The 25382-nt window shown below is 37.7% G+C and overlaps 1 protein-coding gene across 5 annotated transcripts in view; it reads right to left on the bottom strand.

Annotated features, from left to right (window-relative positions):
- The window catches only part of LOC132627115 (phospholipid-transporting ATPase 2), a 61697-nt gene extending 38308 nt beyond the window's left edge, over window positions 1–23389 (bottom strand). Inside the window, exons 1-4 of one of the 5 annotated variants that reach the window (XM_060342252.1) lie at window positions 23288–23389; window positions 19596–19825; window positions 17004–17217; window positions 15123–15239 (exon numbers count right to left, since the gene is read on the bottom strand). In XM_060342252.1, the coding sequence (XP_060198235.1) occupies window positions 15123–15239; window positions 17004–17217; window positions 19596–19720 (456 nt within the window). In that variant the 5' untranslated portion in view covers window positions 19721–19825; window positions 23288–23389. Of the gene's footprint in view, window positions 1–15122; window positions 15240–17003; window positions 17218–19595; window positions 19826–23037; window positions 23175–23194 lie in introns of those variants that run through there. The other 4 variants (XM_060342250.1, XM_060342251.1, XM_060342249.1 and 1 more) reach the window with 4 other exon arrangements.
- Window positions 23390–25382: the final 1993 nt, after the last annotated feature.

Raw genomic sequence — 25382 nt, 5'->3', positions numbered from 1 at the left:
CCTAACTCCCTACCCCATCCCTACCCACCAACTCACCTACCCCTACCCACCACCCACCCACTACCCCACCACAACTAACCACCAACCCACCGCACTACCATTAACCACCACTACCACTAGTGTCAACCACTACCACCATCGCTAGCTGCCATCACAACCACTACTGGCAACCACCATTACTATAAATCGCTACCACATCTACCAACTCCATCTTATGATTATAAATATCAACAATCGTCGTCGTTGTCGTCGCCATCGCCGCCGCTGCCGCCCTATTATTAGCCACTACCAACATTGCGGTCAATCCTTACTATCAATCACATATACCATCATAACTAGCATCGCCACCAACTACCACCAACACCAACATCAACCACCACACAATTTTTAGCCACCACCACCAACATCGTCAATTACTAACATCAACCAACTCCACCACCACCAGTAGTAACCGCCACTATCACGCCAGTCATTACAACATCAAACACCTCCACCATCACAACTATCACCACCACCATTACAAAGCATCTCCACCATCACTGGCGAACATAAGTGTGTCATTGTTTTATCAAATAATAATTTTACTTCATTAGATTTATTTTTATTTTCTAATATTGTTACTATTTATTTGAACTGTATATTTATTATGTTTAAATAAATATATTACGCACATTTAGATGTTGAAAACATTAAGTCTTAATGATCTAGAGACAAGATCTTAATCATTCAGATGCGTATTCAGATTCAGGCATCTCAATCTGAATAAAAACAAATGAGGCCTAGGAGTACTCTATCGAGCATCCCCACACTTTTATGCCATTGTTTCACGCACCGGCCAGTGTCACGGCACGGGTTAGCTAGAAAGGCTCCATCAGGAGCTTTTTGTGGTATTCAACAAATGAGGACAGGAAATTTCACTAAGTTAGCTGGGAGGATGTTACATTTGCAAAGGACTGGGGCACTTGGGGTAAATGATCCCAAACTTTTCAACAAGGCCCTGTTAGAAAAATGGTTATGGAGCTTAAGGATTGAGGAACATGCTCTATGAAGAAGGTGATAGTAGAAAACTTTGTAATTGTTCAAGGGGGTGGAGGACTTGAACTATCACACTTCCTTTTAAAAGTGAACTTTAGAGAAGTATTATGAAAGGATAGGAACACTTCACTAGCAATATAACTTTCAGGGTAAGGGATAGAAGTAGAATCAACTTTTGGAATCACAAGAAATATGGAAAATAATCATTAAGACTCACACTTCCGAACTTATACAGTATCTTCAACTACAAGGAGATAACAGTTCAATTCGTAGAGTATGACATGGGGGAGTTCATTAGGAATTAAGGGTCTAGAGGACCCTATAGGACTGAGGAGTAGCTGAACTCCAAAGTCTGGTTGGTATGTTTTACAAGTAGGAGACATTTCATGTTAGTCAGGACTCATGAGGGGGTTGGGAAGAGATGGATTATTTTAGTAAAGCCATATTATCATAAAATCTTGGCAAGGGAGGAGTCAGATTTTCACTTGTTCAGCAACGAGAGGAGCTATATTGATAGCTGAAATTTTGAGGAAACGGTGAATTATATATCTCAATTGATGCTTCATGTGCAAACGTTCAGGTGAAGATGTGACCACCTACTACTACATTGTCTGGCACAACTAACTTGTGTTGAGATTTTGAAATGGTTTACAATGGGCAATCCGAGCAAAGCAGCGGAGGCACTCTCCATATGAGAAGTCAGAAGAAGAAAGAAAGTCGAGGAGTTTGGGATGTTGTGCCACTAGCACTGGATCTTGTGGAAGGAAAGAAATAGGAGAGCTATCAAGTTTTTTGTTTCTTAATATCCCTTTGCACACAGTGTTATCAAAGGCGCGCTTTAAGCGCGCTTAAGCCCTAAAGCGAGGCTCAAAACATGTTGAGCACTTCGCCTCGCTTTATGTGTGCTTCAGTGTCGTCATCAAGGCTCTAAGACATACTTTTCCTTGCCAATGAGCCTCTCTTGATGAGGTGACACTGGATAATTGATATTTCACTTTATTGTAATATTTTTACAATTCCTTTGTCCATATATTTGTTATTCATGCTTATTATTATTAATCTTGGACTAAACGTATATATATTTGTGTTATTGTACCCTTGCACTTTTTTTCATTAAAGCCCATGCTTTTTTTGCGCTTTGCGCTTAAAGCCCCAGCTGACCTTAGAGCTTTTTTGCGCTTTTCGCTTTTGATACCACTGTTTGCACATGGAAAAAACATATATGTGGGTGTGCATAGTCCTCCCCTGCAGGCTGAGAAAGAATGTGACAATTTAATTAGCTTTGAATCCATCAAATTAAAAAATACAATCCCATAAATGCTCTCAGGCACATTCCCCAAGACTGTTCTCTCTCCTACTTCCTAGGAGGGAGGAATACCCCTTTCCGGTGGTTCTTTGCCGGAAATAACCATTCTTTCTTCCCCGAATCTACCACCTTTAGTGATAGTGTCAACCATTTCCCTCACAACTTTCTTCCCTGAGCTACCACCTCCAGTGATAGTTCAAACCTTCTTTCTTTTCCGACCCAGCCAACACTATATTACTTTCATTCAATGGGGGGAAATAGGATTTATTTCAGCGCAGGTTTCAAATCATTCGACATCACCAGATTGACAGTTGGCAAAGACACCTGGTTCGAATGGGTTGATAGAAGTCGGAACATGATGAGAAGATCAACTATGAGTATGAAGACCATGAGATGGATATGCTCTATTCTAAAGGAAGCTTCCAAAGATGAGAAGAATGTGATCAGGAGGTGGAAAACCAAGGAGAAACTTTCTGAAATATTTTGTACAAGGAAAGCTAATGAGCATGGAAGATACATGAGCATCCTCTTGCTTCATGGAATGGAAAGATCAGTTATTATCATACCAGAGTTGGCATTAAATGCAGGATGTAAAGAGATAGCATTGAAGATAGAAAGATTCATTCAATGCGAAGATAGAAAGATTCATTCAATGCCCCGACCAACAGATTATTGATGAACCTCCCAGGGTTACTAAAAAGGAATACCTTTTGTCAGAGCAGTATGTGAGAGTAAATGGAAAAACAACACTCTTAGAGAATCGACAATCACTTCCAACAAAGGAGATATACGTATCATAAAATCTCCTGGAAAAAAGGACACTGGTACTTACTCGAAGTGCCTTGTTGGTTCTTTTGACGAGAGAGAAGCAGAAATTCCAACTCTAACGAACATTAGGAGATGGGTGGTGATTACATGGAAAGCTGTATTCGGGATCAATATTTACGAGATGGCCAACAACATGTTCTTATTTGAATTTCCCAACAGGAACATGGCATATCAGATCATTCAAAAGGAGTGGAGATGGAAGAAGGTTAATCTCAAGCTTCAATGGTGGAATCCCACAGTCAGATGTGTACCCTCTACCCATAAATCCAACACCACATGGATTAGAGCTTTGGGAATACCACTTCAATTATGGTCTCAGAGAATTTTTACCGAGATCGAAAACATCTGTGGTGGCTGGGTTTCGACGGAAGAAGAGACAGAGTTGAAAAATCATCTGAAGTGGGCAAGAATAAAAATTTCGGGAGATGGCCAGAATTGCCCTGACGAAGTGACAATAGAACGCGATGGAATTAAATTTTTTATTCCGATTTGGGAGGAGTAGAAAGTGCGATTTGAATTAGCGTCGCCGGAGTTGACAGAAGCCACGGAAGAAACCAGAGGTTCGATGAAGTCTTTTGACCATCAGGTAAAAGATTTAAGCGACTGTGGAAAGGTACAAGTTTGAATGCAAATTTCAGAGGAGGATCAGATGGAGCACTTGGGTTGCTCAGAGACAGCTGGTAATTTTTTAAATAGGGTTTTGGTGGCACGTGCTAAGGAGCCACAATTTTTATTTCCTCAACTGTTGGGCCGAGAAAATAAGAGGCCCATAGTGCTTAAAAAATGGTCTGGGCTTGATGGAGCTGCACAAGTTATCTTTAATGATTTATCTGGTCCACCAATGGAAACTAATTACGACCCTTTGGTGGATACAACTGAGATCCTCAAGACGCAAGTTGATTCTGCAGACATGGAGACTGCAATCCATGCAGAAACAATAAATTTTGGGGGAAAAGCTTCAGAAGTATGTCATGAAGACATACAAAGGAAGGAAACCACTGAGAACATGGTGGTTTCTGTCATTGGTGACAATTCAGAGAACGATTCACGGAAACAAAAAGATCACTTGATCACAATGCTCAGGCAAGGAGATACAGAGATTGAAGAATGGGTATTAGAAGATGCGGAACCAATTCAACAAGACACGAGTCTAATTCAAGAAAAGCAGAGGGCAACATCAACATGGGTGCAGCAAAACATGATCAGATTGTGGAAAAATTTTGGGGTTGATTTTCAAGGGCATAAGGAGGAAGCAAGAGAATTATTAATGCAAATTGACAACTGCAGACAGGCAAGGAAGAAGGAGAGTGAGGCTATCACAAAAAAGCCTAGGTTCAAAGGAACACAGGAACTCAAGGGGCTTATTTCTTTTGATGTAAAGTTCAAGAGTGATGGGAAGAGGGCTAGGGGGGATGATGGGAAATTTTTACAATGAAGTTAAAATTGGTGTCTTGGAATGTAAGGGGATTGAATAATGGGGATAAAAGAAGAATTGTGAAGAGCTTAATTTACTACTGGAATGCTGATATCATTTGCCTTCAAGAATCTAAACTAGAAGGGGATGTTAAAGACATTATCAAAGATCTATGGGGTGGGAGATGGGCGAAATTTGCAAGTCTACAAGCCAGTGGCACTAGAGGGGGAATTTTGATGTTGTGGGATAGTAGAGCATGGAAAGGGGAAATTCTGGAAATTGGATCATATACTCTAACTTGCAAGTTTGTGGCACTTCTTAAAGATTTTGACTGTCATGTAACGGGAGTATATGCCCCAAATTGCAGATTCGAGAGGGAACGTGTGGGAGGAAGTAGGAGATGTCAGGGGAATTTTTGATGGTCCATAGGCTGTCTGTGGTGATTTCAATGTCACAAGATTTCCATCTGAGAAAAGGAACTGCAGAAGAAGAACTCCAGCTATGGAGGAATTTTCAGACTTTAAAGAGGACATGGAATTGTTGGAGCCTCAACTGGAAGGAGGATACTTTACTTGGCTCAAAAGAGATAACAGTATAATTGCCTCTAGAATTGACAGGATTCTAATTTCTCAATGGTGGGATGACAGGTTCAGGAATATTTTGAAACAATAAGCAGTCTTCATTGCAAGTTCAGGAATATTAAGCAGTCTTCATTGCAGAGACTGGAGTCTGATCATTTCTCTATCTCACTACAATGTGGAATTTGGGAATATAACAAGTCATACTTCAAATTTGAAAACTGGTAGTTGAATACTGAAGAATTTGTCGAAAGAATCAGAGACTGGTGGAACTCTTTCATTTTCACAGGCAAACCTAATTATATTTTGTTACCGGCAGCAATAGTACTAAGCAAAAAGGAATAAAAAGTACTTTATCAAAAAAAAAAAAGGAATAAAAAGTACTCTACAACTAAGGAAAAGAAACGGATATTTTCATAGATGATTCCAAAAGTAAATAGTACAGCCCTTATAACTTATTCAGCTCAAAACAAGCCAAAAAGACTGGAACTAACTCTTACCCAGTGTCCAATATAAATGTGACAGCTGGTGGACTAAAGTGCAAATAGTAAATAAACAACTTAGGGACTAAACTGTATTTCTGGAAATATAAATATGCAGACCTAACTAACTTAACTAACTCTTCCTTGCTTATTATTTTGCATCAATCCTTCCCCCTTACAGACTTTCCTTGTCCTCAAGGAACAAATAGAGGGAACCTCACCAACAGAGCTTGATAATCTTCCCAAGTTGCTTGATCTTCATTCAATTGATCCCAATGCACCAAAACTTGGGAGACAGGCTTATTCCCTTTTTGGATCAATCTCCTATCCAAAATCTTTAAAGATTGGGGGCACAAGGGGTTTGAGAGGTCAACTATAGGTGGATGTGAAATGCTATCAGGTAGCTTATGGCATGCCTTAAGCTGGGACACATGGAATGTAGGATGAAGCATTAATGAAGCAGGCAGGGCCAACCTATAAGCCACATTTCCTATCTTCTTCAAAACTTGGTAAGGTCCACAGTACTTTGCAGAAATTTGGTGAAGTGATGACCAGACATTGTCACTTGTCTATAGGGCTAGATCTTTAAGTAAACCCAATCTCCTTCATTGAACTTTCTATCTGACCTGTGTTTGCTGTCTTAAGTCATCATCCTTTGTTGAACCCTGTAAGATGATGCTGAAGCAGTTGCAATTTGAATTCTCTGGTAAGAAGACTTCTGTCCACTTCATCCACACTAGATTCACCACCAATGTAAGGTAGATGTATGGATGGGGGTTGTCCATACAAGGCCTCATAAGGGGTTGTTTGGATTGAAGTGTGAAAGGTAGTGTTGTACCACCATTCTGCAGAAGCTAAGTACAAAAACCAATCCTTTTGAGAATCAGAACAAAAACACCTTAAGTATGTTTCCAAGCATCTGTTTACCACTTCAGTCTGGCCATCTGATTGAGGGTGATAGGCAGTTAAAGTATTCAGTGTCATCATAGAAAACAACTCTTGCCACATCTTGCTAGTGAAAATTGGATCCCTATCACTGACTATATCTTCAGGTGCCCCATAAAGTTTGTAAATGTGATCCATGAACATCTTGGCAACATCCTTAGCAGTATAAGGATGAGATAGACCAATAAAATGAGCATATTTGGTCAATCCATCCACCACCACCCATATGACAGATTTACCTTTTGATTTAGGCAAACCTTCAATGAAATCCATACTTATGCTTCCCCAAGCTACTGATGGTACCTCCAAAGGCTGTAGTAATCCTGGATAAGGGGCATTATCATACTTATGCCTTTGACATATGTCATAATTCTTGACATATTGTTGGATCTCTTCCCTCATACCCTTCCAATAAAAATGCAGCCACTTTCTTATAGGTATTATCCATGCCTGAATGGACTCCAATGGGTGAATCATGCCACATTTGTATGATATTCTGCCTAAGTTGTACATCAGATCCAATAACCAGCCTACCATTCTTTCTCAATTGCTCATGCATGAAGGTGAATCCCTTCATTTCACATGTTCCATCCTTCAACTTCTGAATGAGTTCTTGTAAGCCAGCATCTTGCTCCTAACTCTTAAAGATCATATCTAGCAATTCTGTCCTAACAATAGACAGTGTTAGGGAAGCAAATTCCACCATTGGCATTCTTGACAAAGCATCAGCTGCCTTGTTTTCTTTACCCTTCTTATACTCAATAATAAATTCATACTGCATCAGCTTTGCTAGCCACTTCAATTGTGCACCTGTGTGTAATTTCTGTTCCAAAAGGAACTTTAATGCCTTTTGATCAGCTTTGACCACAAATGGTCTTCCCACCAGGTATTGTGACCACTTATTCACAGCCATGACTAGAGCTAAAAGCTCTTTGTCATACACTGACAAAGCTTGGTGTTGAATGGACAAACCTTTACTGAGAAATGCTACGGGATGGCCATGTTGCATGAGTACAGCTCCAATTCCAAGGTTGCAAGCATCTGTTTCTACCACAAAGGGCAACTTGAAATCTGGTAGAATCAGGACAGGTGCTGAAGTAAGGCTTCCTTTAGTTTACAGAAAGCTTGCATAGCCTTTTCACTCCAAATGAAGTTGTCTTTCTTCAACATCTCAGTCAATGCTTTGCTAATGATCCCATAATTTTTTATGAACCTTCTGTAATACCCAGCCAATCCCAAAAATCCTCTCAATTGTTTGATTGAGGCAGGTTCTGGCCACCTTTGAATAGCTTCATTTTCTTGGGATCTGTGGCTACTCCATCAGCAGATATATAATGCCCAAGCTATTCCACTTTGGAGGCAGCAAAAACACATTTGCTTTTCTTAGCCAACAAGTGATTCTTCCCCAATAGTTCAAAGGTAATTCTGAGATGTTTCAAGTGGTCCTCCAAGCTTTTACTATAAATCAAAATATCATCAAAGAAAACAAGTATGAATTTTCTGAGATATTCTTGAAATATGTGGTTCATTAAGCTTTGAAAACTAGAGGGTGCATTGGTTAGCCCAAATGGCATTACCAAATACTGATAGTGTCCAGAATGAGTTTAGAATGCAGTTTTGGGAACATTTGTATCCTTTATCCTTATTTGGTGATATCCTGCCTTCAAGTCTATTTTGGAGTATATCTGGGAACCTCCTAACTCGTCCAAGAGTTCTTCAATAATTGGAATTGGAAACTTGCCTTTGACAGTGACTTTATTCAAGGCTTTGTAGTCCACACATGGCCTCCATGAAATATCTTTTTTCCCAACAAGCACCACAGGAGATGCATAGGGACTGCAGCTGTGCTGAATGATTCCCTGATCCAGCATTTCCTTGATCATCTGTTCAATCACATCCTTCTGGATTGGGGAGTATCTATATGGTCCGGCATTAACCGGTTGACTTCCTTCCATCAATGGGATATGATGATCAAAAACTCCCCTAGAAGGAGGGAGTTGCTTGGGTTCACCAAACAGTACAGAATACTCACTTAGCAAATTAAGTACCTCAACTGGTTCCTCCCCTTCAATCTTGGCTGATTCTCCTTCATTAATTAAGGGTCCTGTAGTTTTCACCTTGATCATGAAGATCTGCGCTATCTCTTCAGACTTCTTGTTTAGAAATAGCATTCACTTCCTTGAAACTAGGCTTGATCCCTTGTAGCTTCACCAGCTTTCCTTGGAAGTTAAACTCCATGGAAAGTTTGCTGAAATTGAACATCATGTCTCCAAGTTTGCATAACCACTTAATTCCAAGGACCATGTCACAATTTCCAATAGGAAAAATGTAAAAGTCATCCTGGAAAACTGTCCCTTGCATCAACCATTGGAACCTTTTGCACACATATTCAGTTGGAATATCTTTTCCTCCCCCAGCCACCTGTACAGCTTGAGCATTAATCTTAGCAAGTTTGCACCCCAATCTCTTGGCTGCTTCCACATCTATGAAATTATGGGTGGATCCACAGTCCACAAATATGTGCAGGGGTTTCTTTTCTGTAAAACCCTTTACTCTTAGTGTCCTGTATCCATTGGTCCCATTCAAAGCCTGCAATGATATAGCACAATTCTCTACAAGCTCAGTGGTTTGTTCCTCTTCATCTTGTGTTGTCTCCTCTAATATTTCCTCTTCATTTGGTGGTATTACCTCATTATCTTCCAGCTCTATTGAGAACAAATGCCTCTTTGCCTTACATTTATGTTCTGGGACAAACTTCTCATCACAGAAGTAACATAGTCCTTGTGCCCTTTTTTCAACCATTTATGTTGGTGTAAGCCTTCTTTTCCTGTTGGTATTGAATGTAGCAGTGGAAGTTCTTTTGTTGTTACCCCCACTGCTCTTTTGTCCCCATTGAGAACCACTGCTTGCACTTCCTTTAGATGAAAATGACTGTCCAGTACAACTTACTTTAATGGCTTTGCTTTGAGCAGCAAAGTTAGACTCATGAAGTCTAGCTAAATGGTAAGCTTGAGGCAAATTATAAGGATTACCTATCCTCACTGCATCAATGATTTCAGGTTTGAGGTTATTTAGAAAAATGCTGATTGCATATTCCGTAGGCAAGTTGATCCTTGTCATCACACTATCAAAAGCAGACTGGTAATCTTTAACTGATCCAGTATGTTTAACTCTCATGATTTCAGTCATAGGATCTGTATACTCAGCTCCAAACCTATCTGCTAAAGCATAAACATATTCTTCCTAAGTTGGCAAGGGAAAATGGGATCTACCTCTCAAATACCCTTGATGCCATTGAAGAGCATCCCCTTCAAAATGTATAGCAACCAGTTTAAGCCTCTGATGGATAGCAATATCTTCTACAGAGAAGAATTGTTCCACTTTGTTTAACCAAGTTCTTGGATCTTCCCCATTGAACTTAGGAAATTCAATTTTAGTATACTTAGTGAAAGCTGGAATAGGCACCGATGCACTGCTATTATACTGAGCAGGCATGTTTGAAGCTGGTTGGTTCATGGAATATTGGTTAGGACTGGGTTGAAAGGAAGGTGATGTATAAGGCACTTGGTGATATAAAGGAGGTGGAATATGAGTATGTTGGACATAGTGTGCTGAAGGGTATTGATTTCCTTGAGGATATGGGATTTGAGGTGGTTGCATACCCATAGAAGATTTCATGTAAGGAGTTTTCTGATAGTGTGGATTTGGACTAAAAAGAATTTGGGGATTTTGGTTATAAGGAATCTGAAAGTTTTGAGGCTGTCCAAAAGAAGTTTGAACATGATGAATAGGCTGTCCAAAAGAAGATTGAACAGGATGAGTAGATTGTCCACAAGAAATTTGAACAGGATGGGTAGGTTGTCTAGAAGAAGGTTGAATCAGATTAATAGGTTGCTCAGTACCAGGGAACTGTGTAGCCTGAGTTGTTCTTTGGTTGAGAGGATTAGAGATCTGGATATTTGGACTTTGAGAAGAAGTAAGATTAAGGGGTGTTTGGTTATTTGGATTCTGAAAATGAGCAGGGTTAAAGGGAGTTACTGTGAGAGGAGATGTTAAGCTGCCAAAAGAAAAAGGAACATCAGAAGGTGAATACAATTCACCTGTTAATGGAGGAAACTCTTTATCTCTTTCTAGCCTTTTACTTCCATTGATGGTTTCTTGCAGCTCATGAAAAGCCTAATCTTGGCTTCGAAAAGCCTGCTCATGGTTTGCCTCAAACTGATCTTGCCTGATGCTAAAATTTGCCATTTCCATTGACATTCTCTGCATCATAGCAGGCATTTCTTTCATCTCATTCGACATATCCACAGAGACAAGAAATATGCTCTGATACCACTGTTGCCAGCAGCAATAGTACTAAGCAAAAAGGAATAAAAAGTACTCTACAGCTAAGGAAAAGAAAGGGATATTTTCATATATGATTCCAAAAGTAAATAGTATAGCCTTTATATCATACTCAACTCACAACAAGCCAAAAAGACTGAAACTAACTCTTACCCAGTGTCCAATATAAATGTGACAGCTGGTAGACTTAAGTGCAAATAGTAAATAAACAACTTAGGGGCTAAACTGTATTTCTGGAAATATAAATATGCAGACTTAACTAACTTCTTCCTTTCTTATTATTTTCCATCATATTTTAACCGGCAAACTCAAAGCATTAAAAGGCAAGCCAAAAGAATGGAGTAAAACTGGTCAAGGTAATCTGGGAATGCTGCAAAAGACTCAGCTTTTGAGTCAAGTGGCAACTTTTGATGCAATACAGGAGAATAGAGTGTTGTCTGAAGAGGAATCAGTCTTGAAAGCATCTCTTTTAATGGAATATGATGAACACATCAAAAATGAAGAAATAGCATGGAGACAAAGATCTAAGGCTCCGTGGCTCAAAGAGGGGGACAAGAATACCAGTTTTTTCCACAAAGTGGCCAATGCACATAAGAGAAGTAGCAATATTGACCAGCTTGTGATTCAAGATGAAGTTGTGGAACCTCCAGTAAGAATCAAGGAGGAAATTGTTGATTTTTATCAGAAATTGTATTCTAAGACTTCTGGATGGAGGCCATCATGTAACCTGATTAATTGTCCTGTCATCACTGAAGAAGAAAAGGAAGCTTTACAAGGTAATTTTAGTGAACAAGAGGTGTTGTCCTCTCTCAAGATGCGTGCCATGGACAAAGCCCCTGGTCCAGATGGCTACACAATGGGTTTTCTCATCAAATGTTGGGATGTTTTGAAGCTTGATATCATGGAAACATTCAAAAACTTTGACACGCATGAAGTTTTTGAGAAAAGCTATAATGCAACCTTCATAGCCTTGATCCCAAAAAAGAATGGAGCTAAGGAGTTGAGAGATTTTAGACCCATTAGTCTTATAGGCAGTGTCTACAAGTTGATCTCAAAGGTGTTAACCGAGAGGCTGAAAAGAGTTATCAGCAAGCTGGTGGATGTCCAACAGATGGCTTTCATTAAAGATAGACAAATAATGGATGCTATATTAATAGCCAATGAAGCTGTAGATTCCAGAATCAAACAAGGAAAGCCAGGAATTCTTTGCAAATAGGACATTGAAAAGGCATATGATCATGTCAATTGGGGTTTTCTGTTGAAGATACTGTCATGTATGGGCTTTGGAGAAAAATGGATCAAATGGATAAGATATTGCATCTCAACTGTCAAGTTTTCCATCCTCATCAATGGTTCTCCTGAAGGTTTTTTCCCAGCTCAAAGAGGATTGAGGCAGGGTGACCCTCTGTCTCCTTTCCTGTTTATTCTAGTCATGGCGGTCCTGAACAACATGATTAAGGTGGCAAGAAACAATGAATGGATCAGAGGTTTTGAGGTGGCCACAAATTCAAGCTTAAATGCCAACGGAAGTCACATATCTCCAATATGCAGATGATACCTTAATATTCTGTGATGCTGATGAAGATCATCTAAAGATATTGAGATTAATCCTGGTGCTATTTGAAGGAGTTTCTGGTTGACACATTAATTGGAGAAAGAGTCACATGTATCCAATCAACGTAGTACCTAATATGGAGGAGTTGACTGGGATTTTAGGTGGAGAAGTTGGAGCATTACCTACCACTTATCTGGGAATGCCCTTAGGTCGCTAAATCAAAGTCTATGAGTATTTGGAATTCGGTGACTGAAAAGTGTGAAAAGAAGTTAACTAGATGGAAATCACAATATATTTCTCTAGGGGGCAGAGTCACTCTCATCAACTCAGTGTTGGATGCACTGCGACTTACATGATGTCCATATTTCCCATCCCAATGGAGATCATCCAAAGGCTTGACAAGATTAGGAGGGATTTTCTGTGCCAAGGAAATCAAGACAAAAAGGTATTTCATCTAGTCAAATGGTGTGATGTTATGCTGGGGAAGAAACAAATTGGATTAGGCATTAGGAATCTCAAATTTCAGAGTAAAGCTCTTAAATTAAATTGGTTGTGGAGGTACTCTCAAGATAATCAATCTTACTGGGGAAGCATCATCAAGACAAAGTATGGTGAAGAAAGTAAATGGATGACCAAAGATGTGAACACTCCTTATGGTGTTAGTTTGTGGAGAACCATAAGAGTATTATGGCCATTCTTGAAGAATCATACAACAGTAAAGGTAAACAATGGAGATAAAACATCCTTTTGGGAGGATAAATGGTTGGGCAACAGAAGTTTGAAGGACCTTTTTCCTGACATTTATGGGCTGGCTGCACATCAACAGAAGTCTGTAGCTGAAGCATGGACTCCTCAAGGATGGAACACTCAGTTTAGGAGGAATTTTAATGATTGGGAAATTGACACACTGACTGAATTCTTTAGAAAGCTGGAAGAGTTCAAAGGCACTGTGGATGGAGTAGATATTATGGTGGAAAGAAGATAGTAAAGGCATATTTAAAGTGAATTCAGCATACAAATTTTTGAACCAAGGTAATCAACAGGTGCAACATTGGCCTTGGAAGCATATATAGAAAGTGAAAATGCCATACAAAGTAGCATGTTTCACTTGGTTGTTGGCAAGGGAAGCTGTTTGACTCAGGAAAACCTTAAAAAGAGGAAGTTTTCTCTTTGTTCCAGATGCTATCTATGTGGTGAAAAGGCTGAAACAGTCAGCCATCTGTTTTTACAATGCAAAATAACAGACCAGCTTTGGAGAATTTTTGTTAACCTTAGGGGCTTGGCTTGGGTAATGCCAAACAAGATTACTCAAGTACTATATAGCTGGGAGGAAGCAGGAGTAGAAGCTGCAGACAGAGATAGATGGAGGATTGTTCCTGCCTGTATCTGGTGGACAATTTGGAAAGAAAGGAATTCAAGGTGTTTTGAGGACAGCAGCAATGAAGTTCAAAAGATCAAACTAAATTGCACTAGACTTTTTTGTTTCTGGTGTAAGCAGATTTTTCCAGAAGATACTGAATCCATTGTAGATATTCTAGGTTCTTGTTAGAATGTTGGATCAGTGTTTTCCTTTTGCCTGATGTAAATATGGTTTTCAGCACAACCTATGTGCTGGTTTAGTCTATACTTACAACTGTTACCTTCTCAAAAAACAACAACAACAACAACCCAGTGAAATCCCACAACGTGGGGTCTGGGGAGGGTAGAGTGTACGCAGACCTTACTCCTACCAAGGTAGGACGGCTGTTTCCGAAAGACCCTCGGCTCAATAAAAAACATAAAAAAAGGTCAGATAAGGCTAAAAGATTCAAAGCGATATGGAAATGAAGTAACGCAAGCGACACAGATAACATAGAATAATCAAAGCACAGGAAATAAGAGATAATAGCATAAATCAGAGCACAAGAAATTATACTACGATAATGCGACTACTAATAAGACAGGATAATGAGACTATCTACTAGCCTTCTACCCTAATGTGGGTCCTCCAAACCCTCCTATCTAAGGTCATGTCCTCGGTAAGCTGTAACTGCGCCATGTCATGTCTAATTACCTCTCCCCAATACTTCTTTGGCCTACCCCTACCTCGTCTGAAACCATCCATGGCCAACCTCTCACACCTCCGCACTGGGGCATCTGTGTCTCTCCTCTTCACATGCCCAAACCATCTCAATCTCGCTTCACCTTCTCAAAAAACAAAAACAAAAAAAAGGAAAGCTTTTGATGGGATGACAATGGTACGCTCCAGGAACAGGCTTTCATTTCTAGTTTCTTTTTGCTGCACCCATGAGGTTCCGGTATCCATAGAAGATTGGGTGTCGCTCATAGAGTTTTATATTATGCTGATGATTCTCTACTTTTTTAATACTGCTTGTATACGGGAAATTTTCCCATTATTAACACAAGTATTTACCTTATCAAAAAGAAAGAGAATCTATATAAAACGTCAACTTAAGTTTTCCCAAGAATATCAGGACTATTGTTATATGCCCTTCCAACAATAATAAACCTGGTTTTTTCTAGATAAAGACAATCTTTCGATCCAACACATCTGCTTTATACTTCAGGTAGAGAGAAAGAAATGCAACATTATATTCTAAGACAGAAAAACTTTGACGAAGGCATAATGATTTACCTCCACGTAACAAAGACCTTGTGGATCAGAGGTGCCAATCAAGACCAGATCACAGGGTACTTCATCATTCTCACGAAGCCATACAATGTTACCAACACAAACGTCTTGGGCTTGAACCTACAAGGAAATACAAGTAATGTAGGATATTAAAACAGTATCAGGATTCTGGTGAAACAATAAACAAGAAATAATTACAGAGATGATGAAATAGAATACATCATAGTGAGTTAAGAACTATTTTCAAAAAGACATTATGCTTCATAAACAAAAACTATTCTGGTGCTAAGTCAAGACATCTAGTCACCTACAGATATGGTAGGTTACACTAACAAAAACAGATTAGCAGGTAAATATCAGATGAAAGTAAAGCAACAACACAGGCAAAACTTTATGTTTCACTCACTAAGTACCAGTGTTATCAAAGGCACGCTTAAGCCCTAAAGCGAGGCTCAAAACATATTGAGCGCTTCGCCTCGCTTTATGTGTGCTTCAGTGTCGTCATCAAGGCTCTAAGACATACTTTTCCTTGCCAATGAGCCTCTCTTGATGAGGTGACACTGGATGATTGATATTTCACTTTATTGTAATATTTTTACAATTCCTTTGCCCATATATTTGTTATTCATGCTTATTATTATTAATCTTGGACTAAACGTATATATATTTGTGTTATTGTACCCTTGCGCTTTTTTTCATTAAAGCCCATGCTTTTTTGGCGCTTTGCGCTTAAAGCCCCAGCTGACCTTAGAGCTTTTTTGCGCTTTTCGCTTTTGATAACACTGCTAAGTACCAGTAAAGTTCAGTACCTATATGCATATCCCTGACTTGCCATGTGGGAAAAGAAAAATCAACCTATACAGGACTACAGAAATTTATCTCCTTCAGCCATGTAAATGAAATACATATATAAGACTGAAAAGGGTAATAACATTTCGACTATATTTACAAAGTACAGAACTTTTGGGAAAAAAGAAATTGCAACACTCAACCCTTCTATACTGTCAATTTTGGCAAAACTGATACTTGCTCCAGCCAAAAGAAAATATTATATCTTTACTTGACATGTTAGAATCCTTCTAAAATGGCAAAGGATACTCTGGTGTGGCTTTTTGAATTGTAAATATGGCTCAGTACTGCCTCTATGCTGACATTAATATACTTTCAAAAACTATGGAGAGGTTTATACGAGAAGGCGCACATTAACTTTTCAACTTCTGGGAATAGAACAATCAAAGGTCGTATTAAGAAACTAAAGTTGGACACACAACTTTTGGCACTATGATGAACTACAATGGAACAATTATGGATGTTCCATTATGATGGAGAAGTGGCCAGCAAGAAATGGAAAAATGATTATCAATGTGTTGGTGAGTTCTCCAAAAGGAAGTTTGATTCTTGAATCCATTGATGCTAGCGACCCTTCTACTGATTCCACCAAGATGTTGTCCTCGTTTATTAAGAATATTGAGAGAAGTGAAGCAGATTGTTTATGTGGCAAGCATTTTCTAAGGAAGCCAGCGCTATTATCCCAAGAGAAAAGGCACTCCATTCCGAATTAAACAAACTATTTTGATTATGCAGGGAGATATGTGAGATCAACAAGTTACCTCTTCAACTTCCGGAGTAGAACAATCAAAAGATTGTAATAAGAAACTAAAGTGGATCACATCACTTTTGGTGTAATATTGTATGTGAAGGGACTGATTATTATTTTGGCTCATATCAACGAGAAAAGAACAACATTGAATTCAGGACAGAGCAGGTGAAACAAATCAGACAATTCCGAAGTTCAACAAAATCAAAATAGGAAAGAAACTTTCTGATATGTTTCTGATGTAAGTGAATAAAATGTAATGAAGAATGTAGATACTAATGTAATACATGTTTTCTGATGCCCTTCCGCACAACCCAAACTTCTTTCTCATTAGCTTTCTTGTCTGAAAGATATCGATTGTAGTCATCCCATGCCTCCTTTGTTGCTGAGACCGCAAATATAAAGATGAGAGGGCCCCATGTACTAGCAGGATTTACTGGAGTGATGAGTGACCATAGTTGAAGGCAAGCAATCAACAAAAAATACTGGTTCATAAAACGGCTGGAAACAAAACGATAAAGTTGTTAGGAAAAAGGAGAGACAGATATTTAGATACTCAAGCTAACAGAATGCGAAAGAGCTGGTTCCTTTTACGAAGTTCGATTAATGCATGAAAGACAACAAATGGGATAATCACAGACCCGAAATAATGCCACAATAAAATTAGTAATGTAATTAAATAAGACCAAATGAATCAAGTAAGCTCAACAAATTAGATAATGTCATTTTAGTGAAAGAATCTTGTAATAAAATTCCGATCACTAAACGTGTTGCATGATTTAGACATAATTTTCTTCCCATCTACAGTCTTTTATACGTCAGAATAAACTAGTCCAGCCCAGCCTAAATGCATAGTATTCTAATAATCTATAATAAGAAGCAACACAAATCAAAACGGAGTTCATAATGATTAAGGGTGACCATGAAAGATTATAAACACAAGTTTTTCACTGGTAACTTTTCAGGGACATCCAAAATTCCTAGCTGACCACTACTTTTAACATATTAAGTGACGAATGCTGAATAAGATTATCTAGAGTTTTCAATACTTCTTTTGATAACTGTGGTCTAGAGTTTTCAATGATTAGAGTTGATGTGGTATAAATAATCAAATTTGCACGGGATGTAAGTAGGCATATATAAGGGATAAATGACAGAAGACAGTCTACAATTAATTACCATGTACTATCTAGACATTTGCACGAGTCCATAAATGAAACAGTGATTATTGAATATGCTAAAAGAGGACAAAACAGATCCATTACATGGAGAAAAGCTGTCTTATATAACCTATAATTTATTGGAATCAATGTGGACTTAAACTAAGAAAAGAACACAGCAGAAGTAAATGATACATACAGGAGATGCCAACTAATTGAGGTTAAGGCTTCATAATATTCGTTGCAATTACACTTGAGGCGGTGCATCCAGGAGGCTAAAATGCTAGCCTGATTGGAAATGTATATGCTGTTGTAGGAATAAGTGTAAGAGTTTAAAGAGCCTCAACTTGTGAATGACATGGCCAAAATACATCAGAATGGGCACAGAAAGACTCATTTTTCCAGAACCCTAACTAATTTGGATTGAAGGAAAGTTTTTTTTTTATTTTTTATGACGTAAGTGTTTTATAATCACAAAGGCATCAAGGGGATGCATAGTTACAAAAGAGGAGGAAATATCAGCTCATACAAAGATAACAAAAAACCTATCATAAGTCTAGAGAGCTGACAAATCCAAGAATCTATCATAAGACTAAGGAGCAAATAAAATCCAAAAAAGAGTCTGGGTTATATGCAGGGGTAAGATTAATCTAGCTAAAAAGAGTAGTCAGGCATCTGGCTTTGAGATTGGAGCTGGCAGTTACAATACCATGAAAACATCTTTGGTTCCTTTCCAAACATAAGCACCACAAAATGCAAGCAGGGACCATAGATCAGATTCTTCTGATGGCCTTCCCAACTTTCCAAGAACTCCAACAGACAAAAACTTCCCTGACAGTGCGAGGTATAACCCATTGCAAACCAAACAAAGTGAGGAACATATCCTCTATTTGGATTGAAGGATAGTTAGTTGACTGATATAGAGTTAATCTGGTAAGAGATCTTGCAGGTGAGCGGGATGCTATGTGAAGAGATGTTATTGTAACAAAGTTTGGAATAGATGAAGTAGCGTACAAAGAAAGTAAGGTGCCCCCTTGGTGTAGGTTCCATAGCCTTGTAAAACTATCATTAGGGATAAAAAGAGAATGAGAATGTGGATAGACTCCCAAAGGAGCACCAGCCCTGCAAGCAAATTTTTCCAGATATAGATGGTATTGTGCTGAACCAAGAGGCTACCATTGCTGAACACGTGCAGGGTATTGTGCTGATCTGATCCCCTTCTATACACTCATGGATTATCTATTGTTCACTACTCCAAGTTTCACGGCTATTATACTTATCCATCATGCAATTTCATCTTGGATGAATATCCATAACAACTTTCCCAAGAGTGCCACATTGAAAGTAAAGTTACTCCCAGCCCCCATCTCTTATGAGACCATCATCTCCCTCTATATCAAACTCTCCCATCCCTCCTACCCCCAGACGAAAAGCCCCTCATCATCTTGTTCTATCTATGTCAACTTTGCTTGTTGCCTCTAAATTTTCTACATTAGCCAGACCCCTTATCCAAGGAAGAAAAAGCAAAGCAGAAAAGTAAAGAATCCTGTGATCCGCCCTCAAGTAATTGTGCTTGGTAAACTGAGGATAAAATGAAGTTTCATGATAGCCTAATCATTATTTGTAGCAAAATATTCGTGACAAAACCAAAATCTCAAAGCTGCAAGTTCAATCTAATATAGAATGCAGAACTTCTATGTAACAAATTCAAAAAGTTACCTGAATTGTTCCCACAAGTTCTTCGGAAGAAAATTCCATACAGTATATTTTCTGTTTGAGATCCGGTTGTCACAGTAAATATTGTTTGACAAATCATCGTCATCAATATAAACAAAACGCTTCATTGTTGACCTATATGCACTTTTTCAGGTAATAGATGGCTGACTTTGAAGTTATGGCAGCAGTTAGTGTCACCTAGGTCTATTCATTACCAAAGAATTGAATTGGACCTGCAAAATTGATAAAAGCGATAAGGCTAACAATTACATTATGAAAACAATGAGCGCTAGTAAGGAAGAGATTGGACAATGACCATAAAACACTAACAACCAGAAAATCTGACTCATCCAAAGACAAACTTTATAGAAACAAGAATTGCTGCTCAAATCAAGCCTCAAAGCTAATGGTCAGCATGAGACCGTCCTCTTAGGATTACAATGGACAGATATGTACAATTTATCTTCTAACAACAGAACAAGAGACAGAATGCAGTTTTCTCCAGATTACCGAAAGACTGATAACTGGAGGTACTAATAGAAGTATAGAACATGAGCGTACGTAAAATCACACAAAAAAAAAAATATGTCCATAAAAGTAAGCTTTCATGGAACAAATGCTTCTTAGCTAGAAATAAAACATAATGAAAGAAAATGTTTTATATAAGCGATAAACTTGCTTAGTTGTTTTACTTAACTTACAATAGGTGCAGTGCCTGCCAAGAGTTCTTTCAGTCTCCTTTTAGTTCAAGGAAAAAACTTCATCAATCTAGAGAGAAACGTGAGATTTAGAGAACCTTCAATTTTAAAGTTTCTGTAATTTACCTTACAATAACAACTACTATTACGACCTAGTCCCACACAAGTTAGGGTCCGCTATATGAATCATCACTGACCATGTTTCCCAAATTATTTAGACGTATTGGAATGAAACGAGGTTGAATAGAACATAATGGACATAGAGGATTCTCATAGCCGACCTTACCTTGTACGGGATTAAGATTTAGATGATTCATTATGTTGCTATGAAACCCCCCGCACACACTAATAGCAGATACCTAGTTAACCATGCATCCAGCTCAGCTCATGATGACATTCTTTTTATAATGGTTATATCGCGTCACCTTGCTTGCACCTACACTAGTCCACATACTATCTCTCAGCAGCACATATACCGAGTAACTCTACCTACCAAGACTTAGGCAGACGGGCAAGAATCACTTAACTCACGGTATCATTATTATTATGGCTCTACAAGAATCCTTGGCCTACTCAAGCTGTGGAACTCACAAGTCTCACAAAATTAAAATGGAACTACTCTAAGCACAATGTTAAAATGAGAATCTACAGCCCATTTGTGCTCCTGCAGCAACACAGTCACCAATCAGACAATAATTCCAGGGCAAAACAACAACATATAAAGAAAAAGATGGAATATTACACAATATTTGACCCTACGAGGAAGTGTTGCTCATTAAAGTCAGCTTCAAACTTCCGGTAACCACTTATCCCAAGGTAGGCGGGCTTAGATAAGAAATATAGGCATTTTTCACTCAAAGCCTATGTTCACTAAAAAAAAATTGAAAAAAAGGTATGGTAGTGATCCTTTCTTTCTCAATGCTTTACGTAGCCCAGTTTCGGAAGCCACTTTTTTCTAAGGAAAGGAGTGAAAGCCACTTTACTCTAAGGAAAGGAGTGAGAGACCTTAACTGGTCTTCCCGCGCCAATGCCAATCGGGACGGGTTTGAAAGTTAAAGTTCTATTTCTAGGAAGGAAGGGCCAAAGCACAAAAATCCTACCCATCATCAAAGAAAAAAGTTGGGTTAGAGGGTGAAAGCCTGGTTTCAAGCGAGTCTTCAAGCACAGGTGAGAGGACCCCACTTTCCAGCATTCCCTCTCCCCACGAGCACTAGCAATCCGGTTCAGATCCAATGGCACGATAAGACTTATATGTTCCGTAGGTCTATAGCAATACATTTGCCAATCAGACTATGTTTCAGTGATGAACTCAGTTCAATAGGACTAGTTTTGGCCAAACCCAGTGGTTCTAGTATGGGGTGTGTGTGTGTGTATATATACTGTAAAGCCTACTAAAAGCTGACAATTATTAAATTATGAACCCATAAATTAAAGAAATGTATCTTGAATCTAACTAAACACCAAAAGCTAGCTCATGAGGGGAGGATTGCCCAAGACCATATAAGGAGACCAAGGACCCTAATGCCTACCAATGTGGGACTCAACAAGCAACAACAAGCATTTCCATTTAGTAGTGAAAGCCATATGTGAAAAATATTAAGTTATTAGACTTGATTTGGAGTACCACAGTCTACACTTGTTTTTGTTCTTACATAGGTTCCCTTTTAGGAAATGCACAAATACTCTCCAACTTAGAACCCATAGCTTCCAATCCTAGATCAGCTACTGCTCTGTTTATAAAGCACAACAACAACAGCATACCTAGTGTAATCCCACAGGTGGGGTCTAGTAGGGAAGAGCGTGCGTAGTCCTTAATCCTACCTCATAGAGATAGAAAGGTTGTTTCCGATAGAGCTCGGCTCAAGTAAAGCATTTCAAAGTAGATTGAAAAGGGAAAACAGAAAAGAAAGCAGTAACAACAACTAAATAATGCGATATGAAAAGCATATTGTTTATAGAGCACATCAAACCAAATTCATTAAACACAACAAAACAAAAAATGAGCAAAAAAGCAAATTCACAACTGCTTCTAGAGCAATACAGTCACCAGCGAGACATGACTCTAGAGCAAAAAGATCTGAATTCACCCAAACAAACAAATAAATAGAAGAGAAAATCGCAATTATTTCCAGCGCAATCTAGTTGCCAATCAACCAAAAAAAAAAAAAACCTAAACTAATTGCGCAGCACTTCTGGAGCAACATAATCACCAATAACTAAATGGAAGAGCGAAATCGCAATTACTTCCAGAGCAATCTAGCTGCCAATTAACAGAAGAAGAAAAAAATAGGCAAAATTTAAAATAATAGTGAACTACATCTGGAGCAACATAGTCACCGATGAGGCATTCAAGTACAAAATAAACCGAAATTACCAATTAAAACAAAGAGAAAGCAGAATTACAACTACTACTAAAGCAATAGAGCGTTAATAGACTTTGGATTCTAGAATAATCTAATTGGCACTGAGTTGTCCAGATAATAGGAGATGTTACTGATCCGAATTCACGCAAACAAATAAATAAATGGAAGAGCACAATAACAATTACTTCCAGAGCAATCTACTTGCCAATTAACAAAACAAAAAAAAAAAGGCAAATTTATAATAATTGCGCAAACTACTTCTAGAGCAACAACGTAACCGATCAGACCTTCAAGTACAAATAAACTGAAATTACGAACAAAAAAGAGAAAGCAGAATTACAACAACAACTACTGAAGCAATTAATAGAGTGAAATCGCAATTACTTCCAGAGCAATCTAGTTGCCAATAAACAGAAGAAAAAATTAGGCGAAATTTGAAATGATTGGGAACTACTTGTGAAGCAACAAAGTCACCGATCAGGCATTCAAGTACAAATAACCCAATTTGCAAAGGTTTGTCCAGATAATAGGAGATGTTTACCGATCGCGACAAGATCAAGGAGAACGTGATGAAGTTTGCGCTCTGTTTGGAAAGTCAGAAGCTTCTAATTACATACTGTAACTAGTTTCTCACCTGAACTAAAAACCATCTATTTGGATGGTTGTTACTTCTTTGTTTCATGCTCCGGTCCAAAGTAATTGACGTTTTACCTTTTAAAAGTTAATCCAAAATAAATTAATGTTCCAAGAAAATCAAGAAAGTATTTAACTTTCTTTTACAAATTTGTCTTGACACATTTTTATATTCCCATAATAATTATGTTAGTCTAAAAAAATAAGAATATTATAATTAAGGGTATAAAAGTCAAAATCACTCTTAATTTTTAAGAGTTTGTGTATTCCTTAATCCATGTGTCCAAGCTTAAAACTTCAATTATTTTATAGCGAGGGAGAAATGTATATTATTATATGGTATTGTTTGTATTATACTCTTTTCGGAGCAAAAATAGTGTCCACTTAATTATTTGCAAACCTCTTAAAAAATACTAACTCTTACAAAAAAAAATAGATAATTTGACTAAATAATCCATAATTAAATAGGTATTGGAATTTACACAGCACTCAATAGGGACAAGTCTGGACAAATAGGGTTCCTTTTTTCTTGATTTGGTAAGTGAACACTCTTTTTTAATAGGAGGGAGTACCGTATTATTTTGATGAATAAACGTTTGGATTGTTTATATTGTTTTCCGATGCTATATAATGTTAGACATCAACAATTTGAAAGATAAAACTATAAGAAAAATAGAATTCGGTGTGAAGCTATCATAAAAATGTGTGATAAAGATAAAATAAGATATATTATATCATAAATAAGGATAAGATGATAAAAAATAAATGAGGTAACGACGCGATAATACCAAATCGGTCGTTATATAAAATGGGACTTTCCGTCATTACGTAACGAAGGATTTAATGATACGATACAATACGATTAAAATAACAAACATTATATTTAAACTAACAACACATTACCATACAATGAGCCCGTTTGGATTGGCTTATAAGTTAGCTTATAAGCTGTTTTCAGCTTTTTTGAGTGTTTGGCTGGCCAGCTTAAAGTCATTTTATGCTTAAAATAAGCTCAAAAAAATAATTGGACCCATTTGACTTAGTTTATCTAAAGCAGCTTATAAGCTGAAAACAGCTTATAAGCCAAAAAAAATAAGTTGGACTACCCCAACTTATTTTTTTCAGCTTATAAACTGCAAACAGCTTTAAGCTGTAAGCCAATCCAAACGGGCTCAATAACTAACAACCATCCAAACAAGTTGTAAGTGAAGAATATAGTAATTATTCACTCCTTTTTTTTTTTTTGAGTGTTAGCTTCAATAAATATTTACTTATCAAAAAAAAAAAAAAGAGGTTAATTTAGACATGTTATCTCGTCAAATAAATTTTTGTTACCGTCTATCTTGTTATCAAATCAATTATTACAACCCTTCTAAAACTTGTTTTAAAAAAAAACTAATAATTGCGCAATTTAATCAAAATTATGAAAAATCTTTGGGCAAGTTTTGATATTGCCAGATGAACTTCTAAAACATAAAAAATAAAGTAATGATTGTGCAATTAAGTTAAAATTACGAAAAATCTTTGGGCACGTTTTGATATTGCCAGATGACCTTTTACAATTCACAAAGCAACAGGCGCTACAAGAATTAAGTATTGTGCGTTGTGCCTTTCTGTTTGTATGTTAAGCTAAGGTCGAAAATATATCATATAATAATAAGCTATTATAATCCGGTAAATTGCACAAGGTTTTACTTAAAGTTTATTCAACGAATACTTTGAGAATCAGTAATTTTTTTGGTGAAAAATATGTTTAGATAATTATTGCTTTCTATTTTGAAAAGGAAAATTTGAATAATGACTTTTGGTGAAGTGTGCGAGCCCCTGAATTCAACTAGGGGGTTAATGGTTTTTTTAAAAATCGACTGAACCAATCGAATCGAAACATACCGAATCTTTTTTTAGGTTATTTCTAATAAAACCGCAAGTTTCTATGTAAATCTATATCCGTACTGAATAATTAGATAGGTTTCTAATTTTATAAAAATAAACCGAAAAAATATCAATATTGTATCTTGTCATTCCATTTTATTCGTTATTATTATTTTTGAGATGTGGGAGGATTGTTGAAAAAATAATTCTTATATCTCAAAAAT

Source organism: Lycium barbarum, chromosome 2 (assembly GCF_019175385.1).
Source record: "Lycium barbarum isolate Lr01 chromosome 2, ASM1917538v2, whole genome shotgun sequence".
NCBI lineage: Eukaryota > Viridiplantae > Streptophyta > Magnoliopsida > Solanales > Solanaceae > Lycium > Lycium barbarum.
The sequence above is the reverse complement of the archived record's forward strand: the minus strand, read 5'-3'. Positions and strand labels throughout refer to the sequence as shown.